The sequence below is a fragment of the Canis lupus genome, chromosome 14 (genome assembly GCF_048164855.1).
Source record: "Canis lupus baileyi chromosome 14, mCanLup2.hap1, whole genome shotgun sequence".
NCBI classification, from domain to species: Eukaryota; Metazoa; Chordata; class Mammalia; order Carnivora; family Canidae; genus Canis; species Canis lupus.
This window is the reverse complement of record NC_132851.1, coordinates 55,354,608-55,379,024: the sequence shown is the minus strand read 5'-3', so window position 1 is coordinate 55,379,024 and position 24,417 is coordinate 55,354,608. Positions and strand designations below refer to the sequence as shown.

General features: G+C 34.0%; 1 protein-coding gene across 23 annotated transcripts in view; it reads right to left on the bottom strand.

The window, feature by feature from the left end:
- The window catches only part of ADGRL3 (adhesion G protein-coupled receptor L3), an 856,207-nt gene that overhangs the window by 357,474 nt on the left and 474,316 nt on the right, over positions 1 to 24,417 (bottom strand). For all 23 annotated transcript variants that reach the window (XM_072775204.1, XM_072775207.1, XM_072775212.1 and 20 more), the window contains one exon: positions 21,419 to 21,528. In XM_072775204.1, coding sequence (XP_072631305.1) covers positions 21,419 to 21,528 — 110 coding nt within the window. The remainder of the gene's footprint in view (positions 1 to 21,418; positions 21,529 to 24,417) is intronic.

Genomic DNA, 24,417 nt, shown 5'->3' with positions numbered 1-24,417 from the left:
GCTCATGACTTCTTAGGATGAAAGATGTTACCAAGTATAAAGTATTATTACCATTTCTGATAGGATTACACTGTGATTGGGAAAGTATAAATGGGAGTCCCTGGAGGAAGAAGCACACTAATGGTTTAAGTGAGATGCTGAAGCCTCAAGATAAACTAATTTAAGTCAAAGCTTCAGAGTTAAAAAGAAAGTAATTTTAACTGGATTAAATAATGCCACCCATCGCGTAAGAACACTCTCCCATTTACATAGATATAATTTTAAAGTGGATTTTCTGGAAGTCTATGTAATATGCAATTATCTCAGTTTATAAGCAGAGGCTGGAATCAAGATCCAAATACACCGTGACCGAATGAAGACTCACTCACTGAAATGATTTCTCTCGGTCATACTTAATCACTCATTTTTCCTAAGATAAACCCACATACTACTAATACTTATGTAAATGATGTATTTAATGTATAATGACTAAAATTTAAAAAATAAGTATTTGAGAACATCACAAGAACTTGAATGAGTATAACCTCTCTTCCACTTTGCAAGGTCAGCAATCTACTATTTCTTTCACCTTGGGCCTCAGCTTTTCAGCCAAGGCCTACCATATACTCCTGGAGCTCAATATATGTTTTTTTAAATGAATCATAACATTCACAATCATTAACACTTTATTACTACATACAGCAAGTCAGTTTTGGTACTAATGCGTCAAAAGAAGAGTCAGAAACCCAACAGAGAAAACTAAGGTGAATAATACTGCTTTCTATGAATCTCAGTTTTTAATTGTAGGAAGCACCTTGAACAGCATTTACTTATTCTCAACATTCCTCCATATCTGAGAGATCCTGGGCTGCATTGTGGCAGAAATGTCTCTGTGGGGAAGTAGTAAATTTAACAAGCTCATTTCCAGAGAGTTAAGTGGGGGTTCCATGCTAATAGCATAGGCCCTCTGAAGAAGAACTGGTGTAGAAGCTTTGTACCTATCTTAAGGGTTTCCAAAGAGGGAACTGGCTCTAGTCCAACAAAGTTCCCTAAGAATAACCAAAGCATACCACAATTATTAGGCCAGTTCCTGGAGAATTTAGAAATGGACAGAAATGCAAGGTGATAAGAGTTTTCTTGAAAACACCTTCACCCCTTCTATAGGATTCACTGACCTTTTGGATGTTTCCTCCTATTTTTATCAGTTTTCAAATAATGTCAAATATGTTTAATTTGAAACCTCATCAAGGCAGATTTTTTTTTAATCTACTTCATTGTATTATTCCTATCTTGAAATCTTCACTAATTTTCAGTTTTGAAGATTTCTTTCTCCAGAACCTGGTACATTATATATATTTAATTTCATATATCAAGCACTATCATAGTTATTTGTGAATTTGTATATCTCACCTATTTGATGAAAACCTTTTTAAGGATATTGAAGCTATGTTTGTATTTGATCTTTAAATGGTCATTTAATCAATAGTACTAAGTATCTACTATGGATTGAACAACGTAATACATAACGGGATATGAATATGGACAAGAAACATATACTTCCTGACCATATGAGACTTAGGGGATATTTCAGTTATCATTCATATAGAAGGCATTTGATAAATATTTTAAAACACTATATAAGGAAAACTTTTCCTCTGTGGTAGTTGGAATTTAAAAATATAGCATCTGTTACAATTACAATTAAAATAAACCTACTTAGACAAATATCCTAAATAATTAAATTAATAAGTCATCACTTTAAATCCATGGTAATAGTGGTTAAAAGAAATAAAGGAGATAATTAAAACCACAGTTAACCTACTATTTTCTTATGGAAGGAAAATTACCCTGAAGGTAAAGTATCATCTGCAAGTGATCGGTAAAATTCACAGATAGCAAACTGCTTTCTGGAATAAGACATTCCCCCTGACTTTGTGGATTCAAATCAGATGTTGATTCAGAAACAAATTTAATCAAGAAATTCAACCTTAAAAAATCTGTCACCAGACAACCATTTGGCTAGGGGTTTCCTTTGTAATAGTTACTTATTTTAAATGTAGTTAATGACTGCATTTAGTGACTATTTCCTACATTAGAAAGAAAACATCTTAAGGGCAAGAATCTCTTCCATCTTATTTATTATTTCATGATGACTCCTTAGCATGGTACCTATATTAATTGCATACAAGATTCATCTGTTGTACACATTTTTTTCAGTAAACAAACAAAAAAAATATGTATATACTTGTTGAGTAAACAAAACATTTCCACCTCAAATGTGGCCAAGTTTTTTATAAAATAAGTTCTATTTGTTTCTTCTTTATACATGTGATCAGCTTATTAAGAAAGCAAGTGTAAATATTTTAGTAAGGTAGGGCAAAAAAAATGAGATGATTATATGAAGGATGCCTGCATTACAAATAGAATGTGGAAGACACGCTGTTTTGAAGCCATTTTCATTTGCTTGCCATATATATATATATATATATATATATATATATATAATCTCAATATTAGAAGAAACAGAGTACTACAGATTTTTATAAGCCAGTTAGAAAAAGAGTGTCATACGTAAGACCTATAGATATATTTCAAACTTTTAGCATTAGGAGACTATTAGAAATTATTAACTACCTTGACAAAGAATTTGGACTTCCTAATGCTCCCCTAAATTGACTCACAGTGTATCTGTTCCATTTTACTGTACGCAGTCTTTACCAAATTTCACAAGATGCTATTTAATATCAAGCTGAAGAAAGCTGACACGACCAGTCTTTTCTTGCCAAATATTGGAAAATTTAATTAAATAGACATTTGACTTCAAGAAGGCGATGTTGAAAACTAAATAAACTTTATCCTTTTAACCTTATTGACTGACCAGAGTAACATGAAAACATCAATACCTCATCTGCAATGAGAACTCATATTGGATGAACTTTGTCTCTGTCAGGGATGTGATTACTAATGGAGGTGGTGGAGCCAGACTTAAAATCAAATTACTCTGATGTGACAGCTTAATCTCAGACTTAACATAATCTTTATTCTGCCACTTTGAAACTTCTAGGTGATTTAATAATACTGAATTTAAGGGTTGGACATTATAAGCTTTAGGCATGCCAGCTAAAATTCTAGCATGCTAAATCTTTGCTTTTTCTAAAACACACATAAAAAAAAAAAACAGAGCAAGTTTTGGCCGGACTACAGTTAACCATTTGTTTTGCAGCTTTATTTTTTTTAAAGACTTCATTTATTTATTCATGAGAGACACAGAAAGAGAGAGGTAGAGACACAGACAGAGGGAGAAGCAGGCTCCATGCAGGAAGCCCAACGTGGGACTCGATCCCGGGTTCCCAGGGACAGGGCCTGGGCTGAAGGTGGTGCTAAACCACTGAACCACCTGGGTTGCCCTGTTTTGAAGCTTTAGAAGAGTGAATAAGATAGTTTCAAGTTTAATCTGGTTACTTTAGGTAGGAAACTTAAATACGTGGTGTTAATAGTGAGCGAAAGCATGATAATAGAATGGTATAAAACAAAAGGATATGCTTTGTATTCTTATTCCAATTATTGCTTTTCTTTTCACAAAAGTGATGATCATTAAGCCCTACAAAGCTATGAAGAAAACAGAAACAAAAACTGTTATTAACTTTAAGTACTTCTGGTCATGGATTTTGGCATTTTCCCCTGAGTTCTAATTATACAATAGTTTAGGGACATAAAGGGATTGGCATGGAACAATAATAATTTTCAAGATAAAAATTCACATTTTTCCATGACTAGTTTAGGACACACTGAAGCTACCCACTGCATTTTATTGAAGGAGTAGAATCAATGAATTCTTCAGAGTATAAAAATTCAGCAAAGTACACTAATTGTCATATGGGATTGAACCAGAGAAAGATTGTTCAAAATTCAAAGACATATTGATATTATCAATGAGAGAGTCAGAGAGAAAGATTAAATGGGTAATCGTCAGGTAAAAGGTATATAAAATTCCACCAACAAGAACTGTGATTGCATAGTTTGTTATATGGAGTTTGAAAAGTAGAGGGTAATGAAAGAAAGTACAGAAAAGAGAGAAAGAAATGCCAATAACAATTAAGAAATATGAGAGAATGCAATTAGAGAGATATTATATAGAAGATAATATATTCACATGAGTCAGAAGAAGAGTTTAGCAATGGAGGATATGATAAATGGTCACAACTACTGCAGGGATATTGAAGATGACTTCTGTGAAAATCAAGTTTGACTGAAAAGAAAGTTTCAGATGATTTTTTTGATAAATATTACCAGTAATTCATGGAGGAAAAGGTCTGCAGCGAGGTGGATACTAAATACCTAAAGTATATCATGAGGTGAAAAATAAAAACAAAACTTCCAGCTTAGCTGCCACTACAAAAATTAGTTCTGGGTTTAACAGTCCCTCCATTTTTGAGTAGTTCAAAGTTACTTTGTTTCTCCTCTAATAGGTGTTTTCATTAAGTTAGCTGCACTACCTGAGACAGATGTCATAAGACACTCCCAAAGTTTACTTAATGAAAACCCTACAAATCAAATGACTGCACAGATACATTAAACATGTGCCTCAAACATCAGCAAAGGCTAAAAATTGTCAATGGTATTTGGTCAGCCGCTTCGCTGGAGAATTAAAGGTCACAGTTTCAATCCCTCTCAGCTTTACTCCATAGCTTATACCATTAACTCTGGTCAGCAGAAAAGTCCTCTTGTGTCAAGTGGCAAATGCCTCACTGCTCTTTGAAAAGTAAGATAAAGCAAATGATTCTAGCAGATGAAGCACAATAATCTTACCAGTAAAGATTAAGATTTCACCATCATTCACCTTAAGGCATAATGAAGAAAAAAATCACTTCCACCAGTAGGGGAATGACCTAACACACTGTGTCTACATCAAACCATGAACTAGTTTAAAGCCCTTAAAAAGAATTAAACAAAATTATGGCAGTTGACTTATGGGAAGCTTTATGAGACATCACATAGTATAGTCGTATAATGAGAAAAGCAAGACATGCATAATATGATCCTGTTTTTGTAAACACACACATATTTAAATCAATATTCATGTATAAGTCTTCAAAGGACCTCAGTATATAGAAAATTGTGAAGAATATACAGTATGTGTATATGTTTAATAGCCCAAGTGTCCATCAATTGATGAGTTAATAAAGAAAAAGTGATATGCATGGAATATTATTCAGCACAAAAGAGAAAAAGAATGAAATTTTGCCATTTGCAATGAAATGGATGGAGCTAGAAAGTATAATGCTAAGTCAGGTAAGCCAGTCAGAGAAAGACAAATACCATATGCCTTCACTCACATGTGGAATTTAAGAAAAAAGACAACTGAGCAAAGGGAAAAAGAGAGAGAAAGAGAGAGAGAAAGAGATAAACCAAGAAACAGACTTTTAACTAAGAGAAAAAAACTGATGGTCACCAGAAAGGAGGTGGGAGGGAGGGGGGTGGAATGGGTGAAATAGGAAATGGGGATTAAGGGGTGAACTTGTCGTGATGAGCACCAGGGGTTGTATGGAATTGCTGAATCGCTATATTGAACACCTGAAACTAATAAAACACTGTATGTAAAAAATAAGTAGTTTCACATGTGTTCTGTACTGATTTGACCTTTTAAAAACAAACATCTGTACTTAATTATAACAAATCTGGATAATGGCCTCCCCCTAGATGTCTATGCCCTAATCGCAGAACCTGTGAATATTTTACCTTTCATGGCAAAAAAAAAAAATTTCTTTTTTGCAAATGTGGTTAATTTAAGAATTTGAGATGAGATGATCCTGAATCATCCAGATGGACCCCATCTAATCCCAAGGGTCCTTATGAAAGGGAGGTAAGAGGGTCAATATCAGAGAAATGTGAGAAGTAGAGGTAGAGTGATGTGCTTTGAAGATGGAAGAGGCCACATGCCATAGAATGCCAGTGGTTTTTGGAAGATGGAAAAGACAAAGCAACAAATTCTCCTCTAACACCTTCAAAAGGAAAGAAGCCCTGTCAGTATCTTCATTTTAGTCTTCCGACCTCTGTATCTATAAGAGAACACAACTGTATTGTTTTAAGCCACCCTGTTTGTGGTAATTCCATATAGTAGCAGTAGAAAACTAATTGTAAAAGGTCAACTATTAACAGAGACAGAATATTTTATGACTAATTCAGAACAAGAGTTACAGAATAAGTGATAATGATCATTCCACTCACCCACTGCAGTTTGTCTTTCTCCTTGTTCTAATGCTAGGTTCCTACCAATCATTCCTACTTCTTGATGAAAATTCCTGAGGTCAAGCTAACTTCAGCACACCAAACTTTACATTTTAGGCACTAGGACAGAGGGTAGTAAAATACTTTAAAAGAGAACTGTTTAGTATTGTCAATTCTCTGACAGAAAGGTATTTTTACCTGCCTTCTTTAGCATAATGAGAACAGCCAAAACACCCAAGTCAAAGGGAAACAGTTGTTTTCAAATTCCTACGACCACCTGCCATTCACTTATCAGGCATGGGGGACTTGGACAAACGTGGCTACATAATTTATATTCCTACGTTCCTTAGTTTTAAAATGGGAATTGTATTATCTATATAAACCGCTGTGAGAATAAAATAATATTTCACACAAATTATTTAGCGCAGTACTGGCACTTTGTACTTGGCTCAGTGAACAATATCTACTCTCAGGAAAAAGCTCTTATTTTTTTCTAGCAATTTTTCTTTCCTTCTTGATTATGACAAAGAGGGAGAAAATCAAGTTGAGGAGTTATGGTCTATTTTTATTAAACACCTCAAGAAATTCTTTTTCAATCAGTTGTTTCCTGGGCTGTCAGCTTCTAAGTCACTCCTGTTTCCACTCCAATCAGAGAATGAGCTGCTAAATGTTTAATGATTAATTTGCATCAGAGTTACCTAGCAACCACCACTAATATAAAATTAGAGTCTCTGTAAAAGTCCACAATCTACTAAAAGGATTCAAAAATAGATGAATTCTAGCCAATATCAGAATTTTAACTCTTAAAAACACATCCAGATAGAGTATCTCAAAAGCTTAAATTGGGAGTATATGGTACTTTTTATATCTTGGTATTCAGAATTTTGTACCATAGTGTTTTCAACAATAAGCCAAAACCTCTATCCATATGGTACAGAAGACTTTAAAATAAGAATTAACTTTTGTTAAGCCTTAATTATGTGCTAGAAACTTTTAATTCTGTTGTGTATATCATTTATTTTAAGTCAAAATAACTCAAAGTGTTTACATTGAAGAAATAAACCATATTTTAAAAGCATTAGATTAATTTGGAAATTTCTCAAAAATAACTAAGATTCTTCATCCCTAACACCCAACATGGAATTAAAAATAGGTTCTGGCCTTCCACTACATAGGTAAAATAAAATGGCAACCATGGCCTTCCTACGTTGTTGGGGTGTGTGTGTGTGTGTGTGTGTGTGTGTGTGTTTCGGTAAAGATTTATTTATTTGAGAGAGAGACCGAGATAGTGAGAGTGAGAGCATGAGCAGAGAGGGAGAGAGAGAAGCAGGCTCCCCACTGAGCAGGGAGCCAGACACACTGGGATCGATCCCAGGACCCTGGGATCATGACCTGAGCTAAAGGCAGACAACTGACTGAGCCACTCAGGCACCTCTTTACATTGGTTCTTATTGATTCTGGATCTTCAACACTTTTAGAACCTATGACAAATAAAATTTTTAGTAAACAGCTCCTACTGGTGTTCAAGATACTGCCTGGGGATAAAAATAAGGTATTTCAACATTTTAGAAACTGTCATCTGATTCTCACAAGGAGCAGCAGCTGGAAAGATTCAATCAAGTAATATCACTCATCAGATACTCTTAAATTTTGTATTAGAATCCGTGCTAATCACAAATCGAGGGGCAAATATTGATAAATGACTAAGCATTGCTGAGTCCTAAATCAGAGAATAGCATATGTTTCTTGCTTTACACTTAGCACTCATCCTTAAAAAGAGTAACACATACCATCTGTTGCAGGGCAGTCAGTCATAATTTAGGAGATCCAAGCTTGGTATTTGAACCCATTTAATATGAGCATTAGAGAGTGCACGATAGAGTAGGAATAAGGGGTTCTTAGTTAATATCCCCAATAAGATTCCTTTACTTGGCAGGCTTTTTGTGTTTGTTTTTTGTTTTGAAGTTACACTTGATTAGTTATCTCTTGGTAAGTCACAAACAGATCAGGATTAGATCAAAATACTGCCACAAAAAGTTTATATTAGATTCTGATACACACAAGTAGCCAGTTATCAGTTCTACTGGTGCCTGAACAATCAGAATGAATCCAGAAGGGGGTGGGGAGTTTTGTTGTGGGGATAAATGCATTTTGTTTTCAACAAACTTGAATATGATCTTCCTTCTGAGCCTTTCTTCTTATCTTGACGAACTTAACATCAATTAGTTCTCTGAGAGGTCAGGAAAATAGGACAGGGAACAAGTCAAGGAAAACCATAGTAAAGAAAACCTTATGTTCTGCTTTTTGGGAGAGATTAATTCTCTCTATAATTCCATTAGTTGTGTGTGTATGTGCATGCATGCATTTAACTGCAGATAGCTTTGGCATCTGTGAAATTTCAATGTTATTGAGCACTGAACTTATTTCAAGCTGTTCTAAAAACTGAAACAAGAAAAGATTTGTCAAAGAAATGTGGATGTTTATTTGAAGGATTCCAAAAAGAAAATGGTTAGTGTGTGGTGATTTAGTGTATAGTGAACATAGAGCACATTGCAGAGTCCACCTTCTCTAAAAATGTTCACCTATGGGTTGAGGCAATTTTGAAATAAATTTATGAGAAAAGCCATAATAGCTTGAAATCTAGCACTATGCACAGAAAGACTGATATTTCGGTATACGGACAAAGTTGGGTTTTTGATATCTCAATATGCCATCACTAATTGTGTTAATTATGGACCATACTGAAGGCAAACAAAGACCAAATAAGCAGTCACATTAGGATCATTTTGAGTTCTAAATTTTTTCTGAAAGGATTTGATTTAAAATGAGGAACTGGGCTAGAATGTTAAGTTTCAGTTAAAGAGGATGTATTCAAATCTTTTGTATTTTTGAGAGTAAGCTTTAATCACTCCTTCCATCTCTAAGCTATAGAAAGACTACTCTGAAATTTAAAAAAAAAGATATTAGCATGATGGAAGGAGAACTTGACTGACAATTAAGAGTAAGTCATAACTACATAATCATTGACTGTTTTACTTATTCTCAGTTTCTTCACCTGTAAAAAATTAAAGGTAGATTTAGGTTGCTTTAAAATTAAAAAATTACACTGTTGCTACCTAGAGACAGTATGTGAAGACTCATATAATAGAGGCTTGACCAATATTTGTTGAATGAAATAAATGAATGTGGTCAGGGTCTACCTGGTGACATTGGAGCACATTGATACCTCCTTACCTATTGCTATCTATGAGAATAGGACTGGAGGTAAATTAATTGGTAGTAGAAAAGCTAACACCAGTGAGATAAGTATGAAAATAAAAGGTACAATGCCCAAACTCCATGGCAGGCTTGGTGTGATTCATGCAAGTGTCAGTACAAGCAGTGAAGTCCAAAAGGGTGCAGAGCCTGAAATTTAGATATGAGAACTCAGAAACCCAGTGGGCTGAGTGTAGATTCAGAAAAGTTGTCTGATGTGGCTTAGTCATCACTTTGGGATTAAAGAGAGTAACCCCATAAGAGAAAACTCGTTTAGGAGCTAAATCATATGGCAGATGCCCTGTATCTGAGAGAGACTCAAACTTCAGACATGATCTGAAATGAAAAATGGAGACAACATGCATATTCGGTCGAATAGCAATGATATTCTGAGCATTTTTAATGTGGTCGTCACTGTATTAAGCTTTGAGCATTTTTTCTTTTTAATTTACACAGAAGGTCTGTGAGTTGATTATGATCCTTATTTTCTATGTGAAGAGTCTCATTCACAGAGTAGTAAAACAGCTTCTCTAGAAAGAACATAGCTAATAATTGGCAAAGTCAGGATGTCAATTCCAAAGCTCTCACTCTAAACCACTGTTATATTCTCCAGTGCTTGAGAGAACCTAGTAATGTGAAGACAGGGAAAATGTGGTAGGAACTGACAAAGAGCATAGGTAATATGTCTTTGCCATAGAGATGTACTTAGAAACAGCCACTTCTCTCTCCGTATCACTTACTCTTCTACTCTGTTCTAATTGAAGTTGAAAAGCAATTAGCATAGAGAGAATATAATATGTTTAGAAAATATATTAATAAAAACTAAACGGTACTGAGTTTCCTTCCGAGGCTTTGATTCTACATTGATGTGATTACTTAAAGGATGATAGAATGATGAGGAGATTATGGGTTCTTGGAAGTTAAGACCTAGTCATATTTGTATTATTGGGGGCATCTGAACACTGCAGTATTTTAAACATAATTAGGTTTTCATTAAATGTTGGTAAAACGAAATTAAATCAATACATACAGAGCAGATTTGGAAGTCCATATATATGGATTTAATTCAAGTATTACAAAGCAGTTATTGTGAGAAATTACTGTTTAAAGATATAAGAAAATTTACATGGAAACTCACTATATTTATTCATCCTCTTTATGTAGCTCATATATTTATAACCAACTCCTTATTTGCTCACTTTCTTTCCTGCCTCACGTAAATAGTAGATAAGTGTAATACAATAAAATTAATTTTACTAAATACTAACTTGGCTTGGGATTCCCTAGGGTTTTATACATTTATAAAGAGAATTAACATGACTTCTTTTTTTTTTTTTTTTTTTTTTTAATGATAGCCACACAGAGAGAGAGAGAGAGGCAGAGACACAGGCAGAGGGAGAAGCAGGCTCCATGCACCGGGAGCCTGACGTGGGATTCGATCCCGGGTCTCCAGGATCGTGCCCTGGGCCAAAGGCAGACGCCAAAACGCTGCACCACCCAGGGATCCCTTTTTTTCTTTTTTTTTTTTTTATGATGACTTCTATCTATAAGGACAAGCTGCACATCCTACATCTAGCCAGTCTATTGCAAAAGATTTCTATGTTGATGTTTTTAAAATATTATGAGAAAAATATCTTTATTTAGAAAGCAAAACTATATCTTTATCAGCCTATGTCCTAAGCAGTGATTTTTATAGAAAAAAAATTTATAATTTTAGGGAAAATATAATATTATAATAAGCTTTATTGGTATTCTATTGCTGTTGTAACAAATTACCACAAATATAGTGGTTCAAACAACATTATGTCAGAGGTCTGAAATGGGCCTTAAGGGCTTTAGTTAAGAGTTGTGTTCATTCTGGAGGCTCTAGGGGAAAAAAAAAAAAAAAAATTGTCCTTGTTTTCTCTAGCTTCATAGAGTCTCCCTGCATTCCTTGCCTGGAAACCCCTTCCTCTGTCTTCATATGCTTCACTCCAACCTCTGCTTCTGTTGTCCTATATCCTATGGCCAACATCACCTGCTCGGATAAGGAAATTTGTGATTACCTTCAATCTACCTGCATAATCCGGTATAATCTCCCCAAGTCTAGATCTTTAATTTAATCACACCTACAGAGTCCCTTTTGTCATTGAAGGTGATAACGTTACAGGTTCTGGATATGGAGCTTTGGGAGGGGCATCAATTATTGAGTCTGACAGATAAAATTTAATTGTTTAAAAGTCCTTGGGTTTCATAGAGTGGTATTGCAAAAAATTTAACCAATTAAAAACTTTACAGCATTCACAGGAACTGTGATAACCTACCATTTGAGAAATGCCTCCAAAATAAAATGAAAATATTAAAATTTAAATACATTTTCCCTTTATCACTCATTTAAATGAGATATTATGTGGAATTACAATATTTCAGTGTAGAACTTTCTAAGCCAATAAATTCATTTTTTCTAGTTTCATAAATTTTAGATTAAAATACAAAACAATTAAGAAGGCTCTTTCATAGTATTTTGATTTTACATCTACTGAGGAAACTTTATCTGACAATTAACTCCATAGTTCTTATACATCATGATGTCTGCCATAAAAATCTTTTTAGCGGGGCAGCCCAGGTAGCTCAGCGGTTTGGTGCCGCCTTCGGCCCAGGGTGTGATCCTGGAGACCCGGGATCGAGTCCCACGTCTGTCTCCCTGCATGGAGCCTGCTTCTCCCTCTGCCTGTGTCTCTGTCTCTCTCTCTCTGTGTCTCTCATGAATTAATAAATAAGACCTTTAAAAAAAAATCTTTTTAGCAATAAGCACTTTGGAAAATAACCTTACTTTCACATGTTTTCACTAGTTAGCTTCCCATATGCAATATATTTTATTTTTTTATGTTTGTTTGTTAAAGAGCTGGTGGGGGTGGAGGTGGGGGAAGAGGGAGAGTAAAGAGTATCTTAAGCAGACTGTGTTCTGAGTGTGAGGCCCAATGTGGGGCTCAATTTCATGACCCTGAGATCCTGACTTGAGCAGAAATAGTCAGAAGCTTAACCAACTGAGCTATCCAGGCACCCACCCCCATATGCAGTCTATTTTAAAAACAAAACATTATATTCTATGTCTTTTGTGATCCTACATATTTATACTATTCAATTAGAGCACCTTGTAAAAATTTCTTTAAATTAAGTTTAAGTGCACAAGCTCTATAGTTTTACTATTTATTTCAAATAAAGCAAATGAACATAGTTAAACTAACCTCTCAAATTTTATTTATGTCTATAATAACACTATACTTCCTAAACCAAATCTTTTCCTAATTCTGGCAATCCAATTAATGTTTTATCACTCTCAATTCATCTTGTTCCCTTACAATTAGCATCTAAGCATACATTTACATATTATTAATCTACCAGAAGTCTATACAAAGTTTATCTACCTACTGATGGATGCTACTCGATGTTTGGCTTATTTGATGCAAGTAGAATCAGTCTTCATTAGCAGTGGTATTAACAGTACTAATTGCTGGCTTGTTTTCTTGTCAAGTCACTCTCCTCATCTTGACTATAGTCACACTGACTTTCTATCAAGTCTGAGAACAGGCCAAACTCTCCCCAACGGAGGGTCTTTGTTGCTGCTCTTCTCTTTGCACTGAAAGTTCTTTCCCAGGCCCTTTGCCAGACTGTCTTATCCTCATTCTTCAGGTCTTTCAGAACACCTTACACAAGCTGGCCCTTTTGCTGTTCTCTATCTTACAATTGTGTTTATTTTCTTCTTGCATTTTTATGGCAATCTTTAATGTTTATATGTATTGATAAATGTGATATTGCCTTATCTCCCAAGCCTACCAGCTTCGTAAGGCTCATATCTCTTTTTCTCCAGCACCTAACATAGGGACTGACTTATATTAAGCAACAAAAAACTTCTACTGGTAGAATTATCATTAGTACACAAACTTGCTATCTTTTCAAAATTAATAAATACAGTAACAATTTAGAGTGCTTTTACTTCTATTAGCATTGATTAGATGCAAACTCTAGAAGAAGAATTGCAAGTTTAGGTAACTTCAGAAGCCAGGAGACATTTTAAATGATTATAGTGAACCAGGAACAATACAATAAATGTTGTATAATATATCAAACAGAGATGAACAGACCTTATTTAGAGCAAGTAATTTTAATCTATCATTGCTCAAGGAAAGGCAGGCCCAGTATTCCTCCAGACTTTATGTTAAATCTGTCTTTCCAGTGTATGTGAGGCTTACAGAATTGCTCTGCACGTTGAATCTGGTCCAGAGCCATTAAAGGGCAGTCTTTGCATTCACACCCACCGAGGGATCTGATCCCTCCTGATCACATATAGGCTCTTCGCCAGCCTCACTATCTTTACATGTAAAGAACACCTGGATACTGAATGTCATGTACTTTTGATGTCCTAAACTAGATCATTACAGGAATTACAGTAAATGAAACATTTTTGGAACTCATTCATCTTAACATGGAGTCCTTAAGAAACTCTCCCATACTTCTTGTTATGTAGAACACTAGATCTTATATTTTTGGGTCCTGGTTTTACCTAATTCAGGAACCAGTACTTTGTATCCACCCCCCCCCCCAAATTATTTTTAACTTAGTCAAAATTGTTTTTTGCAGATTTGCAAAGAAACATGTCTTATTAATATATCCATTAATTGCCTTCCGAAATGGTTTTATTTCTTTTCTGTGCTCCACATTGTTATAGGTATTAGGTCCCAGAGAAATCACAGCATACAGGGAGGTCAGGATTTCTACGCCAATTGACAGGTTCATCTCCTGTCAGTCTTATGTTCCGTATTTTATGAAAACACTAAACTGTTTTGGCCTTACATTCATCAACCAGTTTTTAATCTTATATTGCCCCATCTGTTACAAATGATTGTGCTTCTCACTGACTATACTCATTCTTTAAGACTCAGCTCAAGAGTCATCTCCTCTAGAAAACCTTCCCTGAAGATACCCATGTCCAACCCCATACTAGCCAGTAGGGGATGGATGTGCATTCTCTGTACACTGCCAATGTGATGAACTAATAATACTGAAACTACGGGGACCTTGAGCCCCACTTGACTACATTCTTTGAGAGCAGAAGCATTTTTTCATAGCTTTCTATGCTATTGTGTACCAGTGCCTGGTATATAATAGATGTTCAGTGATAACAGAGAAGCGGTATGTCTTGAAAGCAAATGGCATCATTTAGCTGAGAATAATTTCCATAAACATATGAGCAGCTAGACAAAGGTATGAGAGCATTTAGGATCTGAACCTCCAAGAAAGTATAGTCCATTTATGTTTCTTGCTTTCTACTAATTTTTATAAATATATAATACTTTAGGGATTAAGCAAACTTAAACTATTATATAATCACTGATTCATTTGCAAAAGATTTGTGGATTATCTGTCAGATGTAAGATTCTGTGAAGTAGAGAAAATTATATGACAAAGAAAGAAATGGTGGTGGGAGAGCAAAAGGAGAAAAGAAAGGAGCTTGTGGGTGGCTCAGTAGGGTCTGAATCTCGGTCATGGCTCAGGGCTTGATCTCAGGATTGTGAGACTGAGCCCCATGTCAGACTCCACACTCGGAGGAGGGGATTCTCTCCCTGTCCCTCTGCCCCTTCCTTCTCTCTCTCTCTCTCTCTCAAATAAATAAATAAAAAGGAAAAAGGAAAGAAAGGACAAATTTGGTTGTTTTCACTTTAAATATTCTAAAAAGACAATTTAGATAACTGACTCTGCTTTTTTAAATATTTTATTTATTTATTTGACAGAGAGACGAGAGAGAAAGAGTGAGTGCACAAGCAGGGAGAGGGGCAGAGGGACAGGGAGCCTCACATGGGGCTCCATCCCAGGACCCTGGGATCATAACGTGAGCCGAAGGCAGATGCCCAACCCACTGACCATCCAGGCACCCCTGACTCTGCTCTTGGAGAGGGACAGATATGTCAGGGACAGCACTTGCTATGTTACATGGAGACACAGGGAAAAATAATATGGAAAACAAAATGGCTGCTATTAGCATTCTTGAGGAATACAATCACCAAACAATTTGGAAGAACTAAAACTCATACACTGTGTATTTTTACCATAGATCTTCCCTTTGAATTACTAAGGTCTTGTTGAGGTGCACCTGGGTAGCTCAGTGGTTGAGCATCTGCCTTTGGCTCAGGTCATGATCCCAGGGTCCTGGGACCGAGTCCTGCATCGGGCTCCCCGAGGGAGCCTGCTTCTCCCTCTATGTCTCTGCCTCTCTCTGTGTGTCTCTCATGAATAAATAAAATCTTAAAACATAATAAGGTCTTGTTTGTAGACAAGAGTTTCTTGAGTATACCATTCTAGCAGCGAACAGAATACTTTTAGAGGAGCCATTTTGACTAAATTTTATTTTTTCTTCAACCATCCAATACATATTTCTTAAATGTATACTGGGTCAGAAACTGAAAAAGGTACTGAGGCTCTGGGAATCAAATTGTATCTTAACATTTCTATAGTATCTTAAAAATTAAATATATGTGTTAATTTCAACACATGAATTTTTTAAAAATGTATTTTTTACATAATAGGAACCAAAGAATGCATATATTAAAATATGTACCCACTGGAACATTACTAGCAAAAATATATATAGTTATTTGAGTTTTTTTATATATATAGTTATTTGTAATTAAATATTTGTCAGTTTTAAATGCTGAAGGGAAGAGCAATATTTTTCTTATAGTAAAAAAGACAAAACTAACAGGTTATGTAATTATTTGTAAATGTTAATTTTCCAATAATATTCACTTTGCAAGTCTTTCCATAGACAATCACACATAACTTTAGATGCCTGATAATGAATGGTGAAGAGTCTGTAATTACGATAGCGTAAGATTGGATTAATCACTCACTTCTAATAGCTCTACACATTGTATGTTTCTTCCTTCCATTTCTTAAGAAAAGCTACGGCAAGAAAAGCCTCCTAGAATAAGTAATATGTGTTTTCTGTTTCTAAAAGTTAGAAACAAAGAACTGAAGAAAAAAGCTGGGTTGGGAGAGAAGACAAGCACCTTCTGAGCATAATGTGCATGAAATTGTATGCCTTGGAAGAAAGACAAACTGTCAGCAGGATACAAAGTAAAGATTCTTTGCTCAGAAATACTCTACATAGGTGGTTAGTTGTTTTATTGTTTTCTCCCTAACACAAATCTTCCCTGTAAACCAGCTAAATGAGGGAAACCCTCCTTAAAGATGCCATAATTTCAATCCCCAATCAGGCCAGAAGGAATGTAAGTGGGGCAAGAAGAAGGAAGGTGGAGAGCAAAAGGGTGGCAGTGGTAAATGCTGAACTTTAACCTCTGGAATATCTGGGTCATCTCCTGGGAAGGAAAAAAAAAATCACTAAGATGGAAAATCAAACTGAAATGAAAAGGCAAAGGCTATAAAAGTCACACTTGGAACTAAGGTGTGACAGGAACAGAGAAAAATATTGATTTATCTGCACCAAATTTGGTCACAAACAGTATATCTCTGAACTCAAACAAGAAAATACAGAAAGGAGGGAGAAGTTGAGATTTAGAAAAAATTAAGCATAACTTTAGTGATTTAGAAAGTGACAAGAGGGCAGTCCTGGTGGCTCAGAGGTTTAGCACCGCCTTCGGCCCGGGGTGTGATCCTAGAGTCTTGAGATCGAGTCCCACATCAGGCTCCCTGCATGAAGCCTGCTTCTCCCTCTGCCTGGTCTCTGCCTCTCTCTCTCTCTCTCTCTCTCTGTCATGAATAAATAAATAAAATCTTAAAAAAAAAAAGAAAGTTGACAAGATACTCAAAGAAAGTAGCTTCACAAAATTGCTTATGATCACTATTTTATTTTCTTTCCTATGAGCATCTCAAACACAAAAAGAAGAAAAAAAAAAGAGAAGAAAAGAAAAAAAGAAAAGAAAAGAAAAAAAAAAGAAAAGAAAAGAAAAGAAAGAGTCATACCATTTGATTCAGGTTAAGGTTCTTGTAAAACTGTCATTTTTAACCATGTACCTATTTACTGACTCCTGAAACGCTGTGCAAAAATTATTGCAAGCTTATCTTTGATATTTAACTCCACATTCCTAATGGGATACAAATAATTTTGTTGAATATTTATGTATATCACCTCTAATATGCTAATACATCATTAATATCGATATGCTTTCCCACATACTTTTCTATATTTCTAGATTTTCAATTTTTCTATACTTTTCCATGAGAAAGTATCACATTAAAAATCAATATTACCAGGGGAACACACAGAGTTTATATAAAGAAAGAAAATATCAATATTTTCCACATGTCAATATTAAGAAGAAAACATTTATAAATAACAAATACATCACTTATATACAATGAAGTTTGTTGTCTTAAAAATAAAAATGGGTTATTATTTTTAATAAATAATATTAATTTATATGGATAATATGGATGTTATATTAATAATAATATAAATGCCCCTGGTGGCTCAGTGATTGAACGTTTGCCTTTGGCTCAGGTCGTGATCCCGAGGTTCTGGGATGGAGTCCCACCTCGGGCTCCCTGCATGGACCCTGCTTCTCCCTCTGCTTGTGTCTCTCATGAATAAATAAATGATATATTTTTAGAAAAAAAATGGGTATTACTTGAACATAACAAATAGAACCTAACTAATTTGTTTCTTCAATTGTTCATTTAGAAAAAAAAATGATTTTTAAAAAAGATGTTATTTATTCATTCATGAGAGACACACAGAGAGAGGCATAGACACAGGCAGAGGGAGAAGCAGGCTCCCTGCAGGGAGCCCGAGGTGGGACTTGATCCAGGGTCTCCAGAATCACACCCTGGGCGGAAGGCAGATGCTCAACCGCTGAGCCACTCAGGCTGCCAACAGAAAAAATTTAAATACTAATAATGAATCCGAAATCTGAAGCTTACCTTCTAATAATATATTAGGGCTATTTTAATAAGTATATCACATACAAGGATTCCTCATATAACACAGGTGATTTAAATAACTTCTCAAGTAACTGTTTAGATAAGAGCCTCATTCCAAATTGTGGGTGCTATTTTTATAACATAAACTAGTTTTTGCCCTTATGCTTTGTTAGGTGTTTGGGAAAATAAAAATTTGCAGTGATTTAGCTGCTTTAAGAAAGGCATCAAATCCTCCTTAAAGTTAAGTAGCAAAAGAACTAACAAGAAAGGTCCAGGCCCGTGAAGCATTTGCTTTCACCACGGGACATTACTATAGTGATGAAAGTTATGAGTTAAATACTGAATGAGATTGAATAACTCATGAAAATATAAAGGGGAAAATCTCTGAGGAGAATTATAGCTGAGTCCTTAACAGGTATTAGTGATAGACTCAAATCTTGGCTCTGTCATTATCCAACTACTCTGTATTTTACATGAAACATTAACTTATCCTACTGAGCTTCAGTTTCTTCTTCAGAAAAGTGACACTCCTACCTAACAGGAAGGATATGGTGAGAATTAAACAAAATAATGCGCATAAACATTAAACCCATGTGGTAAATGAGATGTAGTAAATGTCAATAAATGATAGCTATTTTAAATAAGTGATTTTTTTTTTCAGCAATGGAAAAGTCTGTATTTTATGCTAGACAGAAGAAAAAGAACTTAGTGTTGATCTAAATTACAACTTACTACAGATCAGGGAATGTTCAGAAGGAGAGATCCAGAAAATTTTAATAGCTTACCTTAGCTTAAAGCCCTGTGCTTTTTGTTAAGAAACCAGACTGTATTCTGACTCCAGACTTCCTGATCTCTGGTCGTTTATTCTACTAAACCAATCTACCTTTCAAATAACTCATTCACTATACTTTATTTCATGGTTTATACTTTTTTTTTGTATATTTTTTCCTTTAAAATCATGTTAAATTTACTAAATGAGTTCTCAATTATGCATTACACCTTTAATTGAAACATACTGAAGACATTTAAACAAGCTCAATCATGCTATGCCATATAAAAGAAAGCAGAATGAAAACTGGCAAATGGCTGCACCTAAGTTTATAATTCTTACTTAATAAAACAATCAGATAAATATTTTAATATAATGGACATACATCGAAGGCAATCCGCAAATTTTAAGGATTATGAGAAACCTGTATATATAGGATATTCAGAAATCAAATTGTTCATCTCTGAAAATTTATGAGAAAGGAAAAGTGTGGTAAGCCATACTCCTTTTATACAAAAGTTTATGCACAAATTCTTATTTATGTTGAAATTATTTCAGTAGATCATTTTTCAAAATAAGTTGGGCAGAGGATTTTGGAATAGATGTCCTCAAAGAAATTCTGAAGAAATACAGAAAATTGAAGAGACAGCTGTGAAATTCTTTAATATTTAAAAATTGTGAAAAAATCTAGCTTGACATTTTCTTCTTCAGCTTTCATGTTTCATAAATATGATTGAAAGTTTCCTCAAACCGTTTAAAAATGAGGTATTCCTTATTGGTAAATTTTTTATAAAATGCCTTTGGAAACAACTATCCCACATAATTCACAAAGATCTTATTATATAATCCAAATATGAGTGTCAGAGTTCCAAAAGGCAAATGTTATTTCTTTAAAATATCACTAATGAACAATAACTGGTCAGCAAGAGCTTTATATTTTCATAGAAGGTCCCTAGAGATAACAATGTATAGGAAGCATAACTTCAATTGAGATTTCAATAGAACCTATACAATTACGCTTTTTCTAATAACAAGGAAAATTAGCTCCTAAAACTTCACCAGATAAACTTTCTCTAATCAATCACACTATAAATAAAACAAAGATAAAATTTTCTCTTGATTGCTTTCATTATTATTTTAAAATTTCAATTCATTTCTTGCTAGCCAAATTACTATTATTGGATTATGCACTTTTACACCTTATGAGTAACATGCTGCTTCTTTAAATAAGCAGAAGTGAGGCAAGCTTAGAACTATCTCTTAGAACAGCAAACTGGCCGATCCCTAGATACTTCACTTCAGAGATGTCAAAGGAAGTTGGAACCTGGGATTTATTCGTGACCCAGGGGTTTTACACTTTTGGGATGAACTGAATATCTAATATGAAATGCAGGATTTCCTGAGTAATCTTCACTACGGAATCCCATGAATAATTAATAGGTCAACAAATATTTTTAAGAAATGGTGATTCTTCCTTTGGGTAGAAAAGTTAGACAATTGTTCCAGTTTTGATTGTTTGATTCTTCATTATTCCTGAAGAAAAAAATATGTTGTTGGCATATACCATATCTGACATAAAAGTTGCAAAGACAAACTTATGGAGGCTGTAAGAGATAAATTCTGAAGAGTGCTTTACTTCATGTAATTTTTGTATATTCATTTCACTTTGTTCCTTCCTGATGAATATATTTCTCATAAACGAAATCTTGACAGTGCATGTAGATTAGATATAATCACTTCTATCATATTCAAAATTTATCAATTTCTATACCACTATAAAAGTATGATTTACAATATTATATAATGTAGATATATTATATACATATGTATATGTACATATGCATATGCACATATATGCAATCATATAATGTATGATATATTATATATAATATTTATATAATATAATACTGTAAAAGTGTATTATTCATTTTAACTTCCTGTTTGCTTGGACCTAGAGGGATGCAATACAGGCATAATATTCATTTCAACTTTTTCTAAGAATTTTATATTCTTGCATTAAGAAAAGTTTTAGAATAAGTATTGATATGCAGAAATGTATAGTCAAAATGAATGCTATGGGATCATGCAGGCAACATCTAATTATTCCAATGGTGGAAGGATACATGATCCCGGAAATTCAAATTATCAGTCTTTAAAAACATTATGTAAAAAAAGGTGGTAATTCTTATGCTTTCAGAGAGAATACTTTGTCAATGCATGCACAACAAAGCTTAATATCTTTTCACAAGATAAGTACAAGAATATACATACTGTAAGGGACACATTCATACTGCACTTCAAGGTATTTATAGGTTCCTGGACACGGGTCTGGAAAAACATCAGGACCTGCCACCACTGCACACTGCGTTCTGTTATTGCACCTGAAGTCAAAAGAAAAGAAGTAATAAATTTATGTGAAGTTAAATCATCATTAACATCATTATTAATTTTATTTTGGTTCCTGTTATAAAGATTTACATAAGATTTTGGTCAATTTAGAATTTTAGACTTATGAAGGAAATATCTGTAGTACACTTAAAAAACTAGAAATAAAAGTCAGTGTGTTCGGTTTAGTCATACTAACATTAATATTTCAGTGAAAACAGTACGATTTTGAGTTATAAGTTAAATACTGCTTAAGGAACACTGATTGGCCCTTAGGATATTGGGCCAGTTAAGAAGGACTATTTGGTAGGAATCACTCACTACTATTATTAAAAAAATAAAACAAAATAAGAACACAGAGTTTTATAAAAAAGTCATAAAATAAATTAACTGATTATCATGCCTTCCACTTTATTTTTTTTTTTTTTTTTTTTTTTTTTTTTATTATTTATGATAGGCACACAGTGAGAGAGAGAGAGGCAGAGACACAGGCAGAGGGGGAAGCAGGCTCCATGCACCGGGAGCCCGACGTGGGATTCGATCCCGGGTCTCCAGGATCGCGCCCTGGGCCAAAGGCAGGCGCCAAACCGCTGCGCCACCCAGGGATCCCGCCTTCCACTTTAAAGGCAGTAAAAATATGATGTGGAAAAGCTCTTAGGCAAATGCAAAAACAATCAATAAAACGTACTTGAATATTAAAATATATCTAAAATTTAATTTATATAAATTAATATATTATTTATACCATAAGTAAACCTACTTTTAAGAACCAATTCTCATGTTCCTTGTTTTCAGCCAAACAATTACACTACCCTCACAGACTGCTGTTCACAAATGCCAATATCCTATAATTTAAAATAACTTTAAATCTCCAAAGAGAATAATAAAAAACAACTACTGAAATAGAAAAATAAACTATGCATCTTTTGTGGCAACTGGGGTAAACAAATCTGGACTACCTAGACTTAATCATGGATAAATGTACATATAATGAAATTTATTCTTATTCTGAAAAAGACACCCAAGTTCAGAGGTGCTTTACTGAGGTAAATTTTACTCAGAAACCCTCTAGATTCAATAATTTATTGATACATAGATACTTCTTTAAAAAAAAACTGTTTTTTTCCAACTCTAATATTGTCAGTAAGCATATAGGATGAGAAACTCTATAGTTATCTTCTTCTGTTTTTTTTTTTTAATCTTCTAATGTTTTTCTGTTCTTGTTTATTCATCTCAGAAATACAATACCTTATGGCTAGAATTTTCCATTAAACCTTCCTCTTGAAGAGATGCTTCATTCTGTGATATGACCTTATACTTCTGAATCCTTCCTTGATACTGGCAGGATAAGGAGCATGGAAGGCAGAGCTCAGTTTGATTTACTGTGAAAATGCTTTGTGTTTACTGGAGGATATCATTTGGTGGCCTTAATGAAGATTTTATTTAGTCCCTAAACTACAATTGATTCATTAATGAATGCTGTAAGCTGAAAAAAATAGTCTGTGTGATGAGTCGAAGATTATTAAATGCCAATATTCCATAGTTATCAGGCAATCTGGCATACAGTTAATCCTGAGGATCAACATGTCCCTAAAGTTCTCTTCTGTAAATTTAATGTCTGAGGATGATCATTAGACAACTGAATAATAACATTGATGTAAATGTGGCTGTTCTCACACATATGCTGCAAGTAGGCACCCTGCCATTTTAGTGTATTCAGACTTTCAAAAAATAGCAGCACTTCCCTTTCACAAAGAAACCTTTGAAGGAGATGTCACAAGTTAAAATACATGTTTCTTGACAGTCAAGACATACGATTTTCACACCATGTCTTAAAAAAACCCTCATAAATCTATATCAGGTGTTTATAAAATGAGCAAAATAACTATAAAACTTATAGTCATTTCTGTAATTTGTTAAAGAAAATTATTATCAGGAATACATTTGAAATAGAAATAATTAGCAATAAATGAAATATACATCATGACATTTAGTTAAAATGTAACTATTCTCTAAAAGTGTGATCTGCAGTCATTAAGTCATGACAAATTTGAAATATATATATATTTATATGCATATATATATGCTTTCTTTTCTGGTCTACTGCTGTTTTACACCATATTATCAACACTTTATTCTAATTACTACTGCTACTACACCATATTATCAACATTTTATTCTAATTACTACTAATTAGTACAGCTCAAATAATAAAATTCATTTGGAAGTTGTTTCTATTCTTGTAATATTCAGATATAGAAGGGCAACTAATACATCTTTTATTATTTAAACAATGTTTTATATCAACAGATAGATTACTACTAATTTACAAGTAGGGCATAAAGGTTAAAATTTGCAATTATGGAGGTGTTTGTTGCACACAAAGTGGTCTTGAATCAGAAATTTTAAAAGGTTATGTTTGTATAGACTGGAATTAAAAAATAAAATAAGAAACTATGCTAATCCACCTATCCACTTATCTATCTAGACATGTGCACCAGCTAGTTTGCATACTATGTATTTTAAGTTATAAAAATAGTATTTTTTTCATATATAAGAAAATTAAGTGATTATTTTCAGTAAACATTAGACACCTTTGTGAATCCCAAGTATCTTACTCAATGTTAACCAAAAATAAGTCAAATAAGCCTTCCAATTAATGGCATAGTATAGGTGAACAGGTATATAAACAATGCTTTAACAATAATATATTTGCAGTCATTACCATCATGGTTCAGCATCAAACAAGTCTTCATAACATTAACTTTGCAATATAATTCCTATATTTTATTAATAATTCCATATTAAAAATTCTTTAACTTAAGATTCTTAAAAATCAAGAGAAAGTTAATCTTGAGAATATTATTCTTGTCCCAGATAAATTA